Genomic DNA, 21,569 nt, shown 5'->3' with positions numbered 1-21,569 from the left:
CTTTTTGCCCAGCTGAGAACTCCAAGAGCCAAATCAACACTCAGACCAGAGGCTGCATTTCCAAGGCTTTAATTTCCATTTGCCCTAATGAGGCATACAGATGCAAATTGCTAGAGACTTACAGTCTACAAAAGAAACAGCCTTCAGGGAGTTCAAAGGGAAACTACGAATCTCCTACTGAGGAATACTGAGAATCAATCTCAGTTTGGGAAAAAGGTGGCAAGCTCTCTTAACTTAAGGGGTGGGAGGGGAAGATCTCCCCCTCTCCCGTGACACGTCCAGGCGCAGCTGTTGACGCCAAGCCCATCGGGCAGAGCGCCGAAGTTCTGCCCCTGCGACTCCCTGCTTGTGCCTGTGCCTTGCGTCTACGAGTTCAGGTTGTTCTTCCCTTGCCTGCCCCTGTTCTCTGTCACTCCCAGGGATGTGTGTGTGGGGGGGCTCTCTGTGCAGCTGTGCCTCCGAAGCCTGGGAAAGTTCCTCCTCCACATGTTGCAGCTCTTCCTCAGAATCTGAGCTACTCTGACACTCTATATGCTCAGAGGCAACCCTGATACCAGTTGTGTCAAGCAGCCTAAGTGAGAGACAGGTGTGTGGAGTTTTGGTTGGAGAGCAAAGTGTCCTAGGAAAGAACATGTCACCCAAGCATTGACCTAACTGCCATAAAGTTCTTGTTTGTTCCACTCCATGAGAGGTGGCTAAAATGCCTCACTTGCTCTCATGATTTGATAGCTGTGATAAGACTTGCAGATCCTCAGCATAGCAGGACTCCTACTTAGGGTTGCAGCTGAAGGCAAGAAAGGGTCTTTGTGTCTAAGAGGTCAAAGCATGAGCTTGGCAGGTGGAACTTGCAGAGTTCCCAAACCTGCCTGTCTCCTTGTTCTGTGTCTCAGACTTGAGTCTGATGGTTTTGCTGTGGAAGAAAATGTCCAGCTTGCTTTGGATGCTTTTTCTCCCACTTTTGAGAAGGGGACATCCAAAGCCTGCTTTCTGCAGAATATACAAAACCCTGCATTTTTTTAAAAACAGCAACAAAAACATTGTAGTAAAAGAAACTGAATACTGCAGCCTGTAAACATGGCAACAGACTCAGTAAATGAATCAGGTGCGGCTTTTACAGTTATTGCAGAAACAGTGGCTCAGCCGTTTGTGAGGTGTGCTCTCAAACGGAGAAGCTACTTCTACAGTTCTGAGCCCAGTTTTAGATTCTGTTCTTTTCCCCTTCCCAGGCAGAGTCGGAGATGGCTTTGGATGCAGAGTTCCTGGATGTGTATAAAAATTGCAACGGCGTAGTGATGATGTTTGATATCACCAAGCAGTGGTAGGAGAAGTTTGAGTCTCAGTCTCACCCTCTTATGTGTGTTGATTCAAAAACAAGTGAGCGGTGTACTCAGCCTGTGCTTCAAAAAGGGCCTCTGCACCAGGAAAAGTTAAATTCTGTCTTCTGCAGAAACATGTATAAGGCTTGTGTATTGTGCAATTTCCCGAGAGAGCTTAGGGCTCTTCCTCCAATTCTTCGGTACGACTCATGGATGTGCACTTGAGAATTGCGTCTCCTTCAGAAGAGCTGAGAGAACATCAAGTTGGGGGCTGAATCCCAAAGTTTATGCATTTCTTTAGTATGTGTTTTAATGAGTGAGAAAAAGGAGGTTTGAAGTCTCAAAAGTGCACTGGAGTAAAGAATTAATGGCCCAATGCACTTCAAAAATGTCTCCCTTGTGGCACTTCAGTACACAGCACTGTGTCCTTGACCAGGTCATGCAGCAGAGCTTCCACAGCGCTTCTCCTGAGGAAGCAGTATTCAACACTTGCCCACCCGCCCGCCCAGCATTGGTGCCTTCCCTCCTCCTCCTCCCTTTTCATATCTTTTTAATGCTGCCCAGAGCAGCATCCAAAACTGAAAACAACAAAACTGTGGCTGAAATGTTTAGTTGACTAATTGGTTATATTGGTAGATAACACTTTTCAGTCTATTAAACACATGTCCCTAATTAATGGGGCAGCAGGTTTTTTTTAAAAATTGTGCTGTTTTTGATACAAGTAACGTCCCCAAAGTACACCATCTGAAGATGAGTTTCCTCCAGCATATTTTTTTTTTTTTTTTTTGGGGGGGGGGGGATGGGAAGACCTCTCTTAAGACTGTGCTTGGTGTAACACGTACATGCATCCTTTTAAAAACTGCTTAAAAAAACCTGCTTTATTCATTTAGAAGTGTATACACATATAACCAACGACTCAGGAAAACACTTGTGTGATAGACTAAGATTTCTTTAATTGGGCAATTAAATAAAAAACAACGAAAGTCTGTAACACCTCTGAAGCACCCCAGAAAAGTCCTGAGTGGAAGGGGAAATGTAGAGCTGACGGCTTGACACCACTGTTTGTGCACTGTGGCCCCAGTGCTGCTGCCCCCTGAAATATCCAGGCCTCCCTGAGTGGGTTGGAACATCTTGCAGTATCTTCTGAAGGTCACTAAAGTCTCAGCTCAGCAGACTGTCCTTGGTAAGGGTGGGGGTTCCCTTGGCTTTTCCTTAGGAGCATAGGAAGCCACCTTGTCTAGGGTCAAGCCATTGGCCTCGGTGGCTGGGAATGATGGGGGTTGCAATCTAGCGCACCTGGAGGGCACCACGTTAGGGAGTGCTGTTCAAAACCACAGGTGACGATAACCATGGTTAAAACGTCCCTGGTGCTTTCTGTTCCATCAAGGACCTTCAACTACATCCTGAGAGAACTTCCCAAAGTACCGACCCATGTTCCAGTGTGCGTGCTCGGGAACTACCGGGACATGGGTGAACACCGGGTGATCCTGCCGGACGATGTGCGAGAGTTCATTGATAACCTGAACCGGTGAGCACACTGGCATTACCATAGAGGCAGCAGCAGGTGTGTAGCTGTCCTGGCTGTCAAACATCCTAAACAGCCTTGGTTGGCTCAGGAAGGCAGCACAGAAACACAGTAGACACATGATCAGTCAGCTGCCTCCATCCTTTTGCTCACAGCCTTTCTGACTTGTGCATGTCATTGAATTGCTGCCCTTCCCAGCCATCTGGATATGGTAGGACCCCTTTCAGCGAGGCTGCTTGGGCGTGGATACTTCCAGTGAGGGCTATCGGGGTGCCCGTTTGCATGAGCAACACCACAGACTGGCAACAGGCTCCGTTGCCTCAGTAAACGTAAGAGTATCCTTGCTGGATCAGAGTGCGATTCATCCAGCCTTGGGGTGGCCAGCTTTGGAGCGCTGGGGGGTGGGGGCCTGCATTGGATCCCCCGAACCCTCCAGGTTCCTCAGTTGTCCCAGAAGTGGCCGCATGGCTCCATTCCCAGCAGAATCACGCTCCCCCCTCAGCCTGCCAAACAGTTGGGGGAGTGCAATCCTGCAGAGGAACTCCCTATGCGCCTTGTTTCCCAGCAAAATTGCTGGGAATCCTTCAGCTTGGATTTAGTGGGGTCTGTGTCATAGGGACAGGGGACCCAGAACGTGCAGTGAAAGTCTCCAGGGAGGGGGGGCAATGCGGCTTCTGGGCCACCTGTTCCCCGCCCCTGATCCAGGCCACCATCCTGCTTCTCACATTGGCCATTTAGGTGACTGTCTTCCACTGCTACTTGTCACTAATATATCTATTGTTGAGAGATATGCTTCCCCTGAACCTGGAGGCTCCACTTGGGTGTCACAGCTAAAAGCTGCATTCCCCCCACCCCTGGTCTTGTTAAACAGAGGCAATGGCCTTCTGATTGGGTCCTCCTTTCTTTAAAGGTTCAGCAGCAATGACATGCCATCCTCCAGTTTCTCTCACTGGCATCCTTTGCGCGGATCCACTTGTCTGTTTTTTCTGGATGCTCAACGAATACTCCTTGTATCCTCCTTTCTCTGCAATTAACTTGGTTTCTGCATTCACAGTATCCTTCTAGAGCACCGTGGCAAGGGATGCATGGATAGGAATAAATCATAGAATCATAGAATAGTGAGGTTGGAAGGGGCCTGCAAGGCCATCGAGTCCAACCCCCTGCTCAATGCAGGAATCCAAGTCAGAGCATCCCTGACAGGTGGCAGTCCAGCCTCATCTTGAATGCCTCCAGTGTGGGAGAGCCCACCACCTCCCTAGGTAATTGGTTCCATTGTTGTATTGCTCTAACGGTCAGGAAGTTTTGCCTGATGTTCAGCCAGAATCTGGCTTCCTGTCACTTGAGCCCATTATTCCGTGTCCTGCACTCTGGGAGGATGGAGAAGAGATCCTGGCCTTCCTCTCTGTGACAACCTTTCAAGTACTTAAAGAGCACTATCATCTCCCCTCAGGCTTCTCTTCTCAAGGCTAAGCATGCCCAGTTCTTTCAGTCTGTCTTCATAGGGCTTTGTTTCCAGTCCTTGCCCTCCTCTGAACCCTCTCCAGTTTGTCTGCTTCCTTCTTAAAGTGTGGTGCTCAGAACTGGACACAGTACTCCAGATGAGGCCTAACCAGTGCTGAGTAGAGGGGAACTAGTACTTCCTGGGATTTGGAAGCTATGCTTCTATTAATGCAGCCCAAAAGAGCATTTGCCTTTTTTGCAGCCACATCCCATTGTTGGCTCATATTCAGCTTGTGATTGACAACAATTCCAAGATCCTTCTCGCTTGTAGTATTGTTGAGCCACGTATCCCCCATCGTGTAACTGTGCATTTGGTTTCTTTTTCCTAGGTGCAGAACGTGGCATTTATCCCTATTACATTTCATTCTGTTGCTTTCCTGGGAGGGGCAACAAATGGGGAGGGGCAACAATTGCAGGGGAAGCAGAGGCATGTTCCTTTTCATGCCATGCCTGTATCTCTCTCTCTCCCCCCCCCCCCCCGCACCCCCATGCTGAGCCATGGACCTAGGCTTCTGCCCAGCCTGGGGCATAAGTGAATGAATGCTCCACAAAGCAGGGCGTGGAGGAAATCTCCCACAGTTCAGTGGCCTGCTCCCTCTGAACGTGAACGTTCCATTGAGCCACAATTTTCTCTAACCCTTCTTGCCTGGCTTAGATGGCTTTGAACACAGCTTGTGGCTGTGAATTCTATATGTCAGCCTCCCCCAACCTGGTGCCCTTCAGATGTGTTGGACCACAGCTGCGCTTGCTGGGGACTGCTGGGAGTTGTGGTCCAGCACATTTGGAGGTTCGGGGAGGCTGCTGTAAGTGAATCAGAGTGAGTCGTTTTACTGGGGTGGAGAAGCCATTCTGAAAGCAGAGGGCACAGGTGTTTGGGCCATCGCCCCCATAAAGATGCATTCATGTCTTGCTCTGTTCCGTATTGTACCATTCTGGATGGCCAGCCCGCTGTCATCTCCTCTTAGCAGCTTGCAGGCAAATCTGTTAAGCAGCTGTATGCCAACTTCTCCAAAGGGTTCGATGTATTAATTTTCCCCTTGGAAGAGCTGTGAGTGGCATAATAAGCCCCTTAGCAGGCTGAACTGTCATCCTCGATTGCAGCCTTGGCCCGGGCGAGTTGTCTTTAGCCATGAGCTTACTCAGTGAGTGCCTCTCCGCCCCCACCCCCGCCCCCTACTCCTGTGTGCTTCTTATGTGCTGTTTTCTTCTCTCCCATTTTGATTCTGAACAGACCTCCTGGCTCTTCATACTTTCGCTATGCCGAGTCTTCCATGAAGAACAGCTTTGGGCTCAAGTATCTGCACAAATTCTTCAACATCCCCTTCTTGCAGCTGCAGGTAAGAATTGCTTGCCCATCTTGCAGCGGGGGTGGGGCAAGGACACACTGCAGTCACGGGATGGGATGGCAGCTCGCCCTTGTCGGCAGCCGTTTATATTTCTGGGGTTCCTGTTCTGAGCATGAATGCTGTTGTCTAAAGCTGCTGAGTGCATGATAATAAAAGCAAAAGTTGTCATCTCCCAGGACAACTGCCCCCGACAATTTCTGCACTCCAGTCATGTGGGTGGGAGCAGAACACTCTTGAGTCCAGGGCTGCGCTGTGAACTCTGCTGTCTGTGTAAGTCAGGCAAACCTGCATGATTTCTCTTAATCAGTTCTGCCATCTTTGCTGTTTTCCATAATTTATTATGATTTTGCTAGTCATGAGGAATGCATGGGCCGGGACAGTGAAGTTCCTGTCCCCAGCGACTGAATCTTATTCTGCCCTTTCTCTGGCTTTTGAGGATTCAGCAGACATTGCCCACATGATTTCAAGTATAAGTTTTTGCCTCTATAAGGACTCGAAACTTGTTTTTCAAAAATGCTAAGGTTCTTGGGAAAGCTGGTTTCTAGTTGGTGGTTACAGAAGCTGAAGTGCTGGGAATGGTATAATTTTCTTCTCTCCCCCACCGCTCCCCTGTGACCAGCCAAAGCTGCCTCTGCTTCAGTAAAACTCACTCCCAGTAGCCACTTGGTGCCTTGCTTTGCAGCGTGATTGCTGCCAGCTTGGTCCCTAAACTGTTAGCCACCTCTGAGTTTGGAAGGCCCTTCCTCAGAGGCCAGCACGCTCAGGGCCACTGTCACGACATCCACATCCAGTCCTATGGCAGGTCTGAAGGCCTGTCAGGGAAATTGCCTCTTCCTCTGGTTTGGTTCCTTGCGGTCGGCCATCTTCATCCATAGAAGTCTCCCACAATGGACTGCTTTCTTTCAGTCTCTGTACCAACCTTCCTCCACCTGCTGCTCTCCAGATATGTTGGACTGCAACTCCCATCATTCCCAGCTGTTGGGCATGCTCGTTGGGAGGGATGGGGGTTGCAGTCCAACACATCTGGATGGCATCAGGTTGGGAAAGGCTGCTCTGTATTGAGCAGAGGGGCTGATCAGAGATGGGGGGGCAGCCCCTTCTTGGAGGGGCAGCCCCTTCTTGGAGGGAGCCTCATTTGCATGAAAGAGATGAGAGGGAATTGGGAAAAGTCCACAAGAGCTGTGGCGGCGGCTTTAATAGAGTGAAAATACTGTGGCCTGGCTCCTAGTAACTTGTGCCCCGGCCTGTCTTAGCTGTACAGGACCAGCCGTGGTGAGTTGAAACGGGGTCTCTTAGATGCAGGAGGCCTTGATTGCTGCTGCAGGCTGCACAACGCTTGCACAGCCAGGGTCTGTTCTTCATGATCCTCTCTCTTCGTGGCCTGTGGGGCAGCAACGGAAGGTGAAAGCTGCTGTCTTGGGCCAGGACAGCGGGGTCTCTGGCTGAGCCAGCTGATGCCTCGGGCTGCTCTTCCAGCCAGTCACGAGAGCAGCATCCAGCTGCTCTTGGTCATCCCTGGCATGTGACGGTCAGGGGGAGAGAAAACTTCGGCTTCAGCTATTGGGTGGTATAGAAATGAAATAAATAAATAATAAAATGCTCTGTGAACATGGAACTGCCTTTCCTTTTCTCAGAGCGAAGAGGATTAGGGTAGCCTAATCTGAGAGTGGAGGGAATGCATGGACTATGGAGGCCTGGGTTCAAATCTCCACCTAGCTGTGAAGCTCCCAAGGTGGCCTTGGGCCAGTTGGTCTTGGTCGGTCTCTCTCTGCTTTTCCCAGAGTGCTTCTGAGGATAAAACGGGCTTTGGGGAGGCTTCCCGATTCACGCTCCAGCTTCTTTGATGGGAAAGGCAGATGCTCATCTCCTCCTCCAAGCTCTTGAGGCTGGGCGATGCCAGTCAGATGAACCAGGACTCCTCTCTGGTTCCAGTTCCACTTCCTGGAAGCTTGCTCCAAGGCCTGACCGTCACTGGCCACCTTCAGTACCAGGCAGTCTCCCCACTCCACCCCAGAGTTTTGGTTTGGCAGGGCGGGAATTTGGTTAAGACCAGGTGACCGATCTGCTCTAGAAAAAGGTGCGTCCAGCATAGCTTGGAACACAGGAAGCTGTCATCTCAGATCAGGCAATGGTTCATCTAGTCCAGCATGGTCTGCTCTAACCAGCAGCAGTGGCTCTCCAGGGCTCAGGAGAGTGAGGGGGAGGGGGTGTCTTCCCCATCATCATCTGCTTCCTACAGCCTCTTCAACTGGGACTGAACCAGGCACGTGCGCCAAATCTGAGCCATGGTCCCTCTGCAATCTGTCTTGTTGCTGCCCATTTCTAGCAGGCAATTCCTCTTACCTTTTAGAATCCCCCCTTTTCTTCAGGATAGGGGCTAGTCAGGGTTCTTTTTCAAAGAACTACAACACACCACCTGGGTCTGCCTCTGTAAATTAAGCTGTCTGTGTTTGTGTGTGCGGCATCTTCCCCGCAGCCCCTGCTGTGTGGGCTGTGGGGAAGGGCTACATGGGACGCTGACTCCCCACCCTTGACCTCTGCGAGCCCTGCTCAGCCCACACTTGCTCTGCTTCGGGGGACCTGCCTGTGGTGTCAGCTAGCTGGTGCGTCATTCCCTCTCCCAAAGGGACCCTGGGAGCTGTAATCCTCTGAGGACTGCTGATCTCTGCCATGGAGTTCTCAGCACCCTCCAGGTTTCTTTGGGCGAAGCCATTTTGTACCACTAAACTGGTACAAAATGGGCAGGCTTCTGTTGCGTAGCCACACTTTGAGCTCTTGCCAGGCACAGTATTTCAGATTTTTCCCAGCACCTGTAAGGCTTAAAAACCTGTTTGATATTTTTTTTTAATACCAGAGAATAGATGGGCCTGATTGTATTCCAGGTCCATTGTGTACTCCTGGGAAAAATCGTAAATTTTTTGTGCTGATCAAAGTTGAATTCTGCCATTTCTGTTGCTAGCTGTGAGAGAGCCAGTGATTCGAGTGTTGGGCTGGGGAGCCCTGGGTTCTAGTCTCCACTCGGCCATGAAGCTCACTAGGTGACTTTGGGCCAGTCCCTGATTCTCAGGTTAACTTACCTTACAACGTTGTTGTAAGGTTAAAATGGAGAGGAGGAAGAGGGCCATCTACACTGCCTTGGGTTCCTTGCAAGAGGAAAAAAGGCAGGATATAAATGTAATAATAAATACATTTTTGTGAACCGCCCAGAGAGCTTTGGCTATTGGGTGGTATAGGAAAGAAAGACAGACAGACAGACAGACAGACATGATCATTTAGACAGAACAAATTTGCACAGTTTCCCTTTTTGCATAATTTTAATTCTGGGGTTGACCATCACAGGAGGGAACAGGCGTCCCTCTGCCAACGCCTGGAAACGGCCCTCGGCCGCCTGCCCTGGCTTGCAGCATTTCGGCAGGCCCAGTCTGCAAGCAGGTCTCTGCTGCCCTTGGGGCTGGAGCCTTGTTCTAGTCATTAAAGTTGAGTGGAGAGCTGCAGCTCTCAAGAAACTGAACTTGGCACCCGCCACCCTATTCTGCACTTCTGTGGTAGGTTCAGGACCTTGGTTATCTTGAACCCAGTTCCTGTGTGTTTACATGCTGGCATTCTTTAAAGCCCTTGGATGCAGTTTTTATTAGCATCTAGTTACATGTCCTTATCTTTGCCTCTCACTCATGCATGTTTCATTGCAAAAACAGAGGCTGAAACATACCCTGAGGCTGGCCAAACAATCCTTTGTGGAAAAGTACTTAGCGGCTGACCTTATTTTGATTTCCCTCTGTTGGAAAGGGCTCATTTGAGCTAGCAAAACCTAACCAGACCTGAGTCCCCCTGCATGCCTTCTGTTGGGGTGCAGAGCTGACAGCTGAGCAGAGAGGCAGAAACATGCCTGTAGACACACTCTAGCACACTCACGGGCACCATTTGCCAAACCTTAGCTACTTGTATTCTCTCTGTTGTGTGTTGCAGAATGTGAGTCCTCTGAGAATCTCTCTGCTTCCACTCTTCCAAGCAGAGGGGCAGTGCCTGGTGAGGTTGAGGGTTAGGGTTCCATTCGTCTTCATAGCATGGTTTTTTAGAAGATTCTTATAGCCCCCTTCCATTAAAAAGAAATTCTCAGGGCAGTTTACAATAACAGTATAAAATAATATAAATTCTTCCCCAAAAGGTTGCAGAATTCAGTTTTTCTGGTTGCACTGTGTGTGTGAGGGTAAGTGCTGAATTTCTGATCCAAAATCCCCTTTTCTATGAGTCGATTGCCACTCCTGGCCCATGTTTGCAAAGCTCTTACACTCGTAATTGGGTTGTTTTAGTTAAATACTTTTCCTGTCTTCTCCCCCCACTTTTTTTTTTTTGCTGAGGTTCCTATTCCTAGTCGTTCTCATGAGATGCCTCTTCTTGGCTGTGTCCCTTGCTTTTGCTCTGCCTCTTTACCCAGCCCGGGCTGCTGTTTAATTCATGGCCCTTGGCCTCGAGTGCCGTTACCCAGGTCTGACACTGGATCTGGCTGTATCCAAGCAGCCCCCGTGAAAGATCTGTTACACTGTGACCCATCCTGATCTGAGCCGCTCTTGCCTCCTTCTCTCTCCCTCTTTTGCAGCGAGAGACGTTGCTGCGGCAGCTGGAGACGAATCAGCTTGACATTGATGCGACGCTGGAGGAGCTGTCTGTGCAGCAGGAGACGGAAGACCAGAACTACGAAATGTACGTCTGTAGAGCCCTCTCGGTGAAGCCATCTGTGCGCCGCACACAGGGAGGCATTCTTGGTGGCTGCTCCCCCTTGGAGAGCCTCATGCCACACATGCACTGCAAGCTTACACCACTGAGGTGTTTAAATACTGTTTTGGCAGCTCCCCCCCCCCCCCCAAATCCTGGGCATTGTAGTTTAGCGAGAACAAGCGATATCAGCAACAAAATCCTGCAGCACCCTACCTGCTAACAGGGGTGCTCCTGTTCAGGGTGTCACGTGGTTCGTGGCAAGCGCTGAGCATGTTCTGTCCTCGCTGGGCTGTTTGGGAGGGGTCGCCCCCTTTTAGAGTTTTAGACTTCTTTGAGGGATACTGCAAATCTCAGCATTCCCCTGAGCATGTCGATCCCTCAGTTTGGGCTCTGTTTCTGCCTGCCTGCCTGCCTGGAGGTGCTGGGTTTGCTGTCCAATGGAGTGGTGGTGATGCCTATAGCATCTCAAGGGAAGGTATGCTGTTCTGGCTGGCAGGCTGGAGCCCTGAACAAGGAGTCCTGAACAAGGAGCCCTGCTCTTAGGGGACAGAGATGCCCCGCAACATCTTGTTGTAGGCCCCTGCATCGATCCCTCCTCTCAAACGACAACTCCCAGTATTCCCTGGGAAGAGGATGGCCAACCAGCTTTGGTCTGGAGAATGGATCCACCTAAGCATCCTACCTAAAAGTGTTGACAACACAACAGGAGCTGTGCTGGATGCGGCCTGTGGCCTCTAGTGCAGCATTGTGTTCCCACAATGGCCAACCAGCTGTCCCAGTGGGAAGCCCACCAGCAGGACATGAGTGCAACAGCACCCTCCCACCCATGTTCCCCAGCAAGCGGTACTGAGAGGCCCACTCCCTCCAATATTGGAGGGAATATATAGCCATCATGACTGGTAGCCATTCATAGCCTTATTCTCCAGGTGCTACAAGATCCTTCCATACATGTGGGCTTGTGGGGGCTTGGACAGGTTTGGGGGGCAGTGGGGGGTGAGGTTAGTATCTCTCTGCTTCTTAGCCATTTGCTTCCATCACATTTTAACAGGACCATTTTTATATGCGTGTGCCGGCTCTGAGTCCTTGTTTTGGGGTAGATCACCATTTACTAACTGGCAGAAAGTGTCTCTGTGCATAAATAAATCTTAAACAGTTTTGTGGGGGCATGTCTTGGCTCCCTCCTGCAAAGTCCCTCTCTGAGCGCCCCCTAGTGACGCTTCGTGGTGTCTCTGCGAGGGCCGCCTTGGCCAGTCGTGCATGGAATTCCGATGCTGTTGGAAGGAGGCCTTGCGGGCAAAGAAGTGCTCGCTGTCATTCAAGTTTGCCAGGAGCCATTGGCCTGACACAGGACAGAATCGGCTTCTAGGTGACCAGGTGGGGGCATTTTGAAAGCTGCCCCCCCAATTATGAATGACCAATATGGAGATGTTCAGGCAGGCAACCAACAAAGCAGTTCATGGGCTACTGCTGCCTTACATAGATTTAATTGAAAGCCTCCTGTAACTGATGAGTTAAAATAATAAATCCAGCACTGCACGATTTTGCGGGGCACTGCCCTGATGTTTCTCTCCCCACCCCCCGACAGCTTCCTTGAAATGATGGAGGCTCGCAGCCGAGGGCCACACGCCCCCCCTGTTGCGACCAATGGGCAGAGTCCGTCCTCAGGCTCTCAGTCTCCTGTGGTTCCTGCAAGCAACACGTCCGGGAATTCCAGCCCTGGAACTCCGCAGCCACCGCCTCCCGTGCCCCAGCAAAGCTCAGGCAACTCAGCCACTTCCCTGGAAGCCCTCGTGCCTCAGCTGCCGGTGCTTCTGCCTGAGCCCCAGGCACCCTCTGCGGCCGTCAGCCCTGCTGTGCCTGCCCCAGCCCAGAAGCGCAGCATCATCTCTCGGCTGTTTGGGACGTCACCTGCTCCTGAGGTGCCCCCCACCCCTACAGGTGAGTGCGCCCAACTCCGGAGTGTCTCTGCACTTGTATGTCCTCGTTCGTTCTTCTCCTTCAAGCGACATCAGCCAATTTCTGCTGTTTGGATGCCTCCTTTTGCATCATAAGAGCATAAGAAGAGCCCTGCTCAGTCAGACCAAGGGTCCATCTAGTCCAGCATTCTGTTCACACCAGCTGCCCATAGGAAACCCAGAAGCAGGACATGAGGGCAACAGCAAGCCCCCTCCCATCCATGTTCCCTAGCAACTGGTGTATATGGGCATACGGCCTTTGGTACTGGAGGTAGCCTCTAGCGCTCAGAACTAGTAGCCACTGATAGCCTTCTCCAGGAATTTGTCCAACCCCCTTTTAAAGCCATACGAATTGGGGGCCATCACTGCTTCTGGTGGAAGTGAGTTCCATAGTTCAGTTCATGGAGGGTCTGTTCACACACCAGTCGCTTCCAAGGCTAGCCTCTGGCAGAGTTAGTAGAATGCAGGGATAGGCAACTTGTGTGGGCCAGTTTCTCCCATGGAACCCATCGGGGGCTGAAACCTTTTCCCTACTGCACCACCAAATTTGCCACTGAAATTGGTGGTGTGTCAGCAAGAAAGGGCAGAATTTCAGCAGCAACGCATGCGTTGGTCCCTTGAAGATAAGGGGAAATCAGGCTGTCTTTGCCAATTTCTGCAAAATCATCCTTCCAATATTGCAGAATAATGCTGCCTTCTGCATGCCGTGCAGGGGCTCTCCCATTTGCTGCTGGATTTCTGCAGCACATTCAGTGATGGGGCACATGCAGGCCGTGTGTTGCCCACCCCTGGCATGATGTCCTTCTAGCCCAGCCTTCCCCAACCTGGACTGCAACTCCCAGCACTCCTGACCATTGGCCGTGCTGGCTGGGGCTGATGGGGTTTGCAGTCCAAAACATCTTGATGGTGCCAGGTTGCCTACCCCTGCTCTAAAGCTTGGGAGAGTCCAGATCTTCTGTCTGTCTGTTCCTCTGGCTCTCAGGTGCATGCTCCATTGGGCAGGGGCAGGTGGGGGAGAGAGAGGTGCTGACCTGCCTGTGTCCTGAGAAGAGATGCCACTCCCAGAAAAACTGTGATCTGTCTGAAGTGCCTTGTGGGATTTCTCCTTGGCATAGCTGTTAACCACGGGGAAGGAGCCCTCCCCATGCTGTGCCCCTGGAGAATGCGTTCCCTTGGCAGGTGTTTCCCATCCTTATCCCAGGACAGCGGGGGGGGGGGGGGAGGCCTCCCCCATGCTGACGTGTGCCTCCCCTCCTGCTGCAGATCCTGCCGTTGCCTCTCCCCCTGCTGATGTTCCTTCGAAAGTGCAGAGTGTGGAGGACTTTGTCCCCGAAGACAGTCTGGACCGCAGCTTCCTGGAAGACCCTGCCCCACAGAGAGACAAGGGTAGGCTGGCAGCCAAGGTCCACGCTGACAGCGACAGGTGAGGAGAGCGGAGTCGGTGGGGACCTCTTGGCAGGCCTTGGCTGTGGTGACATACACACAAGCCTGCTGGCCTGGGTTCTCCCCTGCCATGGGCTTCCCTGCCATTCCCATGGTCTTTGTTCCCAGGAGCACATGCTCTGCTTCTCATCTCGGGGAGTCTCTGCCTTCTCCTTTGCCTTCTGGAGAAGGCTCTGCTGCAGGCCTTCATGAGGGGCAATGACCATGACTGCTGTTCCATGTTCTGGCCCATCAGATGCTACACTCACTTGCATGCACACAACTCCCTCGCAGACCCAAGCAACCAGGAAAGGGACGGTCTCTGGAGCTCTTTGCCGTACATGGCTGGTGGGTTGTGAGTCACCAAGCTGAACACAGGTTGTGCAGGCCTACACAACTTGTGCTGGCATATAGCAACCCCTTTGGAAGCCTCCCCTGGCAACAGCCCCATGAAGAAACAGTGCAGGACTCGGAGTGCCCTAAACCCTCCCTCTGAGCTGGGATGCCAGAGGAATCTGGTGGCAGAGCCTTCCTGGGTCTGGGCCACTTCAGGGTGCAGATGGGGCTTGCCTTTTAAGACATATGTTTATTTCGTTTTTTGGAAGAGTATGAAACAACTTTATGTGAACTGAACAGCACGGAGTGCACCCAGTCTGCATCCATGGGTTTGTCATACACACTGGACGCCACTGACTTGAGGGACTCTGATGGTGGGCTGCGTTTTTTAACGAAACCAAGGAAGCCGCCTTCTCCTGCGCCAGACTCTCAGTCCAGCTAGCTCAGTACTGCCCACACTGGCTGGCAGCAGTGGCTCTCCAGGGTTCCAGGCAGGGTTCTTCCCCAGCCCTACCTGGAGTTGCTCCGGGGATTAAACCTGGAGGGTTCTTCTGTGTGCCAAGCAGGGGCTGTGCCACTGGCCTCTGCCCCCCCCCCCCCCCGCTTCCACGTGCTGAAAACTAGGGCATTGGGTGGAGGGTGCTAGCTGATCCTCCTTGATGTGAGGCTCCAGTCACCTCTGCAGGGGCGGGAGGGGGAGTTTCCAGTCGTGCACACATCTCTGACGGGTGATGCTCCTGAAGGTGGAACTCTGTTGCCCTCAGTGAGCGCGGACATGGAACTGGCAGCACACGAAGCACTTGTTTTCAACTGAAGTAACTGCAAAAAGAGAATCTGGCCTACAGGGTGGAGCGAGACCCCGGCTTCTCTCTCCTCAGCTCCCCCGCCTCCCTTGTGAATAGCCCTGCATTTATTGGAAAGGAACGATTCTGCAGCCGGCTGTGGGCCTCCTGCAGCTAAGGAGCAGGATAGATGCTGAGGTCTTTGGCTCTGCTCCACAGCTGGCTGTTAAAGGGATCCCCTTCCTGGCTGCTTTGACAGGCACGCCTGGACGGCGGGTGCCTGCATCTGTGCTCCCGCTCCCCCTGGCCCAAGAGGCCTCTTTCCAGCATGCACTGGAGCTTGTAGCTGGCACAGGGCATTTATTTGGTGGGGCCTTCCTTTTCAGGCTCAGTCCTTTCTTTCTGGGGCGACAGCTCCAGAAAGTGAAGCTGGCCCAGTCCTCCCCCCCCCCGGCAGGTGCACGCTTGTCCTCTCGCCCCCGCTCCCCCGGCTCTGAGCTCCTGGCCCCTGATCCTTCGGTGCCTCAAGCCAGTGCTAATTTCGTCCCATCAGATCTGGCTTGTGCCTCAGCACTGATTTCCCCCTCCCTCATGTGTTTTGCTCCCTTGCTGCTTCCAGGCAGGAGCGAGAGGGGTGGGGGATGGTACCCACAGCATCCGCTCCCCATCCTTGGGACCGGCCCAGTTTGCCCTGCTTGCTGTGTTGGCGGCACACCTTTCCAAGATCATCTTTGTAGCCATGAGAGGCTGGAAACTTCTTTGCGGGGGAAACCCCAAGGAGCCGAGACTTTTCAGGATCCGGGATCCTGCCTTTGGTGTGGGCTGATTGAGGGTGAATGAAAGCATATTCCCCACCCCCGGGCCTGGTGGCTTTCCAGATGTCTCCTGGGCAGCCCTGGCATTCCTCATCAGTAATGGAAGACACCCTTCCCTGAAAAATGGTTTGCCCATTGCTACTCATCTTCCCCTGCAGTGCATAGGTGGAGGGCCCTGAGGAGGGGGCCCACTCGTTTCATGTAGGGCAGTGATTGCTCCCAACTTTTTAAAGGTCATGTGGCACACATTCCTCCCCGCCCAGTCCATGGGCCAAACCAAAAATCAGTGTCACGTAAGGTGGCAAAGTTTCATTATGATTTTTGAAAGGTGTATGGCTCTGGATTGTGTTTTCATGTGACAGCCCATTTGGACTTGTAGCTTAAGCTTTGTATGATGTCATCAAGATGGCTGAAGCCATCCTTTTCTAACTTTTCTAATTTAAGCTGTAATGTGTGACCAAAGTGTCTGATTAAACATTTTGACACTGTGTTAGAAAGCTAATTAATCATCTTACAAATAACTAATGTTCATCACCAGTGCAGTCATCTTCTGAGTTCCCAAGTTCAACTGCAAAGTCTAAATCTGTTTTTTCCTGGTTGCTACATGACTGTAGTTTGCACATAGTGGTGCAAGAAAATCCATTGGATGGGCATGAGCAGTTTTGGCACCACGTGCCTTTACTGGCTGCAACACTGTGAGTACTTTTGCAGGTTGGGGTCAGGCAACTCCCTTGAAGCTATTGAGACAGGACAAGTATGCCAGGAGCTGTTCAGTCAACTAGGGAAGTATGGGAAATCTGTACAGAGATGTTTGAGAAGTGACAGCAATTCACCTGTCAAATGTATGTTCCAGGTACCCACACCACTTCTGTAAATGCTATAAACTTTTTTGTGCCAACCAAGGCGAGGTGGAGTCCAGTCGGCTTCCATCCTGCAACAGCTGCCTATTCATGCACACTCTTAGGGCCAATTTCCTTGGCAGGAATTTGGAGATGCAGTTTAAACACCAGCCACATGTACCTACCCCAAAAGACTATGGATGGGTGACAGACAGATGGCAGTTTTGTCACTGATTGGATGCATAAACCACCAGCACATTTGCAGTTTTGGAGATGTTGTCCTGCAAGTGAGCATTCCTGTCAACTGCCAAACTGCTCATGCCTATCCAGTGGACTTCCTTGTACTGCGGCGAGCAAACTACAGTCATGCAGTAACCAGAAAAAAACAGATTTAGACTGCAGTTGAACTTGAGCACTCAGAAGATGACTGCAGTAGTGACAAACACTAAAATTAAAATGTTAGCAGGTGTTAAATAACATTGTAACATTTGTAAATAAAAACATATGCATATTGAACAATTGCTGAACTCACAAAACTACTAGATGTTTCTTTGCAGTAACACTAATTTACCTGTTATCCATACACTGGGTAAAATTACATGAAACGTGGATATGCTCATAAATGTCTAACTATGGATTATCAAAATTAATGTACTCAAGCCATGACTCGTTGGAAAGGTAAAAGAGTACCCTACAATTGTCTAATACCCTTTAGGTGCATATCTTGATCAGGTAATATGTCATATGCAATAAACTGTAGAAAAATGAGGGAAAATTTAACTTTTTTCTTGCTATATAACTTGTACTACGAAAATGGTAACAGAAAAGATCATTATTACAATCAGTAAGAGAATTGTAAGAGAATTCATTCGCTTTCTAACGCAGCTTTAATTTTTTTAGATTGGACATTATGTTCCAGCTTAAATTAGAAAAGTTAGAAAAAGATGGCTTTGGCCATTTTGATGACATCATAAAAAGCTTAAACAACCAGTCAGAACGGGCTGTTACATGAAAATACAACCCAGAGCCATACACCTTTCAAAAAATCATAATGAAATTTTGCCACCTTACTTGAAACCGATATTTCAGTTTTCACTCTTGGCTCACAGACTACCCCCCAAGCCTTGACTTCTCCCACTGATATTCCTGCAGTGATCGGGATGCCCCTGGGGGGAACCCCCTTGTGGCTGGCTTCCAAGATGACCTGGACGTGGATGACCATGTGGCCAGCAAGCCCCCTCCAGAAGCCGAGCTGGTCCCCAGCAAAAACATTACTCTCTCAAGTGCGGAGGAGGAGGAGGAGGAGGAGTCCAGGTTCACCGTCATGGTGGATGAAGATATTGGCTCGGAGCAAGAGACAAAACGGTACAGGGCTGCTGGGAGTTGTCAGTAATGCCTTCTGGGGCTGGCCAGCAAGTACCTCGCTCCGGGGGACTTGACCATTCCTCTGGGGCAGGCAGTAGGGAGCTAGCCTTTTGCCCTAGGGGCGGAGCTATCTCTGAGGCCAGACTAGCTCATGCTCGCCATAGTTAAGAGCCCATCTTGGGCTTTGAGCTTCCATGTGTGCAACAGGCCTTGGGGCTGCTTTCTTTTTTCGTCTACGCAGCTTTCTAAGTCCACCCTTGTCTCCCTGTCGTAGTGGCGGGCATAACTGGGTTCCAGTGGTTTGTGGATTCAGTAGCAGCAAGTCGTCATTGGTGCAAAGTATGTTTTGCAAACCGGTTTCAACTGTGGCTTGATACCTCAGTTTGGTTGCCCTTCACAACACCTGCTTTTTGAGCAACAGGTTTGGATGTAAAACTAAACCATGGTGGCTTTGCAAACACGGCTTGGTGTGGCATTTGAATGCAGATTGATTGGAGCAAGGCAGTACTAGACCCCCCTCGTCCCCAAACCCAGGGAGGTGAATCTCAAAAGGTTCTGAAGTAAATGAAATCCCTCATTTGCACTCCCCTTTCTTACTATGCAATTCGAGTATGATACACTCTTTCTTGGCAATCTTCCAAGCTTCTCTTAGTCTCCATAAGGGCTGGAGACCTCCTAATTAATTAATTAATTACATACCTATACTGCCCCCAAAGAGAAGAGAGAATATTCTCAGGTGCCTGGAAAAACTTTTATGTCCAGTGCGTTTCAGAAAGTACTTTCCTTCCTCTTTGAGCATTTTAAGACAGAAAGCAGCACTGGAGGGATTCTTTGTAACACACTGGAGAAAGATCAGTGGCACCTGAGGAAGGAAAGTCCTTTCCAAAATACGTTGCGCATAATAAAAGTTTTTTTCAGGCACCTGAAAATATGTTCTGCTTTGGGGCACGTGAGTGCCTTCCCCTCTTGCTGGTTCCTTGATATCTGTACCACCCAATAGCCAGAGCTCTCCGGGCAGTTCACAACAATTAAAACCATAAAATACAGCACGATAAAATCTAATCTAAAAGTTTTACTACAGTATAAAACCAAAGCAGTGTAAAAATTTAGAAGTACAATAGCAGATTTAAAAACAACAAGCTGAAAGGCTAAAATGCCAACTGCCTTTCTTTCCTAAAGAAAGCGAAGCGGCCAGGAGTGTGGATTCCACACCTGCGGCCACACTGCGCTCGGCTGTGCCCCTCAGAATTGCAGCGCGCCTGCACCTCCACCTTCTCACACGCAGAGCCAGGGGAGGAGCACCCTGGAGGCAGAGGAGCCCTGAGCTGACCGTGTCCCTTTCGTCCTTTTCTAGATCGTCCAAAAAGCCCCCCAAATCCCACAAGCCAGTAGCCTTTACCAAAGCAGCTGACCTGAAGGCTCCTGCCGGCTTCCCTGACCCACTTGGGTTTGAGCAAAATGGCAGCTCCAAGCTCCCCGTGACTGCCGCTGCTGCCCCAGAGGCTGCCTCCCCTGCTGCGGTGGTGGTGCCCGCCCGCCCCCCGAAAGCTGGCCCCCAGCGCAAGGCCTCTGCTTTTAAACAGAGGGGGGGCAAGCCAGAGGAGTCGGAGAGTGACCCGGAGGGGCCAGTCGCCACACAGATGCTCTCCTTCGTCATGGACGACCCAGACTTCGAAAGTGAGGAATCGGACAGCCGGAGGAGGAGAGCCGTAAGTCTCCCGAAGCCCGCTTGGGGCAGCTGTGCCTAATGAGCGCAATCTGTTTCTGAAAGAGCAATTCTCGGCTCATAAGGCACAAAGAGGAAACAGGGCTGTTTCGCATTTGTCAGACTTCAGATGTGGAGCTCAGCTTTGTCGCATCCTATCACGAAATGATATGTAATTACATGCACTTCATGCTGAATTCTTTTTAGTTGTGCACCAAGAAAAGCCAGATTCTGTGACCTGCATATTTCATACCAGCATGTGTGGTTTCTAATCTGCATAATTTGGCAGCATTTACCACCTGTAGCTGGCCACCTCTGGGTTTAAGAGCTCCAGATTCAGTTTCTTTTGAAGTGTTACAGAATGGGATTTGCCCAAGCAAAGATGACCATTCTCTCTGGCTAACCGGTGCTTAAATTGTATTCAGAATTGCTTTGCCCTGGGCCTTCCCTTTGCAAATGCATGCAAGGCAGTTCCTTCTCCCTTGCTTAAGAAGGTGCTGCAGGCAGCTGTGTTCTCAAGAGCTGTGCCTGGTTTGAAAACTAGATGCCTCCAGGAAACCCAAACCGGACCTGGGTGGCTCCTCTCCCTTGCAGTTTTCCAGCAGCTGGTCTTCAGGGCATCCTGCCTCTGAACAGGGTGTCCTGTCAAAATTCATGAAATGCAAAGCTCTGACATTCCTGGCCTGGCTGAAGTTCAAGAATGGGGTGCGTGGAGTGTTTTTCTCTATGCCAGGGACTGGAGGCCTGTGATAGGGTGTCATTCCTAGGTGTCTCCTCCTTGATCTTGATTCCAGAGGGACTCAAGTGCCCACTGGTTGCAGGTGTCCAAAAGGGGGTCTCCTTGACCTTGAGGGCTTTGGGAAAGGGCAGGGGGAGAGGTGGGGCCAAGAGCAAACTCCACTGGTCTTGCAACAGGCGAACCACTTCAGATGCACCACTCCGTGCTCAGTGATTCTGCAGGCAGAGGGACTGTGTGTGTGCACCACCTCACGCTGCTCTTTGTGGAGCACTGTCCTGTTCTCTGTCGCTTTTTGCTTGATGGAGTGTTGGAACAACCAGTCCTCCATCCCCGACGCTGAGTCTCTACTGCCGCCTGAAGACAAGGAGCAGCGGAAGTGGCCGGCGAGGGCTGCATTGCGGCGCGGCAACTAGCTGCCCCTCAGCAGAGCAAAACTCTCCTCTTGTATCGCAGGGAGGCTGTGTGCTGGACAGGTTGCAGAGTGACCGGAGCTTCCTTTCCGAACGAAAGCAGGAGCAGGGGAGCACACCGTGGGGTGTGTGGAAAGTGGGCCAGGCCAGGCAGGGACTGAGCTGACCTGTTAGCCCCATTCCAGCTCAGGGGGTCTTAGACTTCCAGGGAGAGGCAGGCGGTCCCCACCCTCCTCTTCCTCCTCCTCCCATTGTTGCCGTCTTTATGGTCTTCCTGTTGTGGGCGGCAACTTCCACCAAATGTCGTTCCTTCTCCAGCTCAGGCAGCCAGGGGGAGGCAGGGGAGGCAGTGGCAGCCGCTTGTTCCTGCCAGCGTGCCTTTTAAAAAAATGCATCCGTTGTATTTCATAAATGTTGAGTTGCCTCAAGGACTCCAGTCAAAAGCGGAAGATAAATATGCAAAATTAAATACATTCAGAACGGTTGCAGGGGCCACACTGAAAGCAGTTAAAGCTCTGAGTGTAGACTTCTGTGTGTCGACCCCCAGCCAGGATGTCACACTGGGCAGAGATTCCATGCCCGAAGTGGCAAATTTCCTCTGGTGGTGGTCCTGATGAATGGATGTGGAACATCCATGTTTAGAGGCACTGAATGCAAGTTACAGCAAACCAGAAGGGGGCTATTTGTGTTGTGGACTCCCTGGAGGCAGTTAGCTGGGCCTTTGGTCCAATCCAGCAGAACTCACCTTCTGTCCATTCCCCACTTCAGCTATAGTGGTAGTCCCAATGAAAGCACAAA

The 21,569-nt window shown here is 51.0% G+C and overlaps 1 protein-coding gene across 4 annotated transcripts in view; it reads left to right on the top strand.

The window, feature by feature from the left end:
* Window positions 1–21,569, top strand: part of RABL6 (RAB, member RAS oncogene family like 6) — a 42,232-nt gene that overhangs the window by 16,453 nt on the left and 4,210 nt on the right. For all 4 annotated transcript variants that reach the window (XM_084821115.1, XM_084821113.1, XM_084821117.1 and 1 more), the window contains 8 exons: window positions 1,227–1,318; window positions 2,704–2,844; window positions 5,573–5,678; window positions 10,285–10,388; window positions 11,989–12,341; window positions 13,622–13,781; window positions 17,705–17,917; window positions 19,272–19,626. In XM_084821115.1, coding sequence (XP_084677241.1) covers window positions 1,239–1,318; window positions 2,704–2,844; window positions 5,573–5,678; window positions 10,285–10,388; window positions 11,989–12,341; window positions 13,622–13,781; window positions 17,705–17,917; window positions 19,272–19,626 — 1,512 coding nt within the window. In that variant the 5' untranslated portion in view covers window positions 1,227–1,238. The remainder of the gene's footprint in view (window positions 1–1,226; window positions 1,319–2,703; window positions 2,845–5,572; window positions 5,679–10,284; window positions 10,389–11,988; window positions 12,342–13,621; window positions 13,782–17,704; window positions 17,918–19,271; window positions 19,627–21,569) is intronic.

The sequence above is a fragment of the Heloderma suspectum genome, chromosome 14 (genome assembly GCF_057233095.1).
Source record: "Heloderma suspectum isolate Gila_16-S chromosome 14, 16-S_ref, whole genome shotgun sequence".
Lineage (NCBI taxonomy): Eukaryota > Metazoa > Chordata > Lepidosauria > Squamata > Helodermatidae > Heloderma > Heloderma suspectum.
This window is presented reverse-complemented; position numbering and strand designations above follow the sequence as displayed.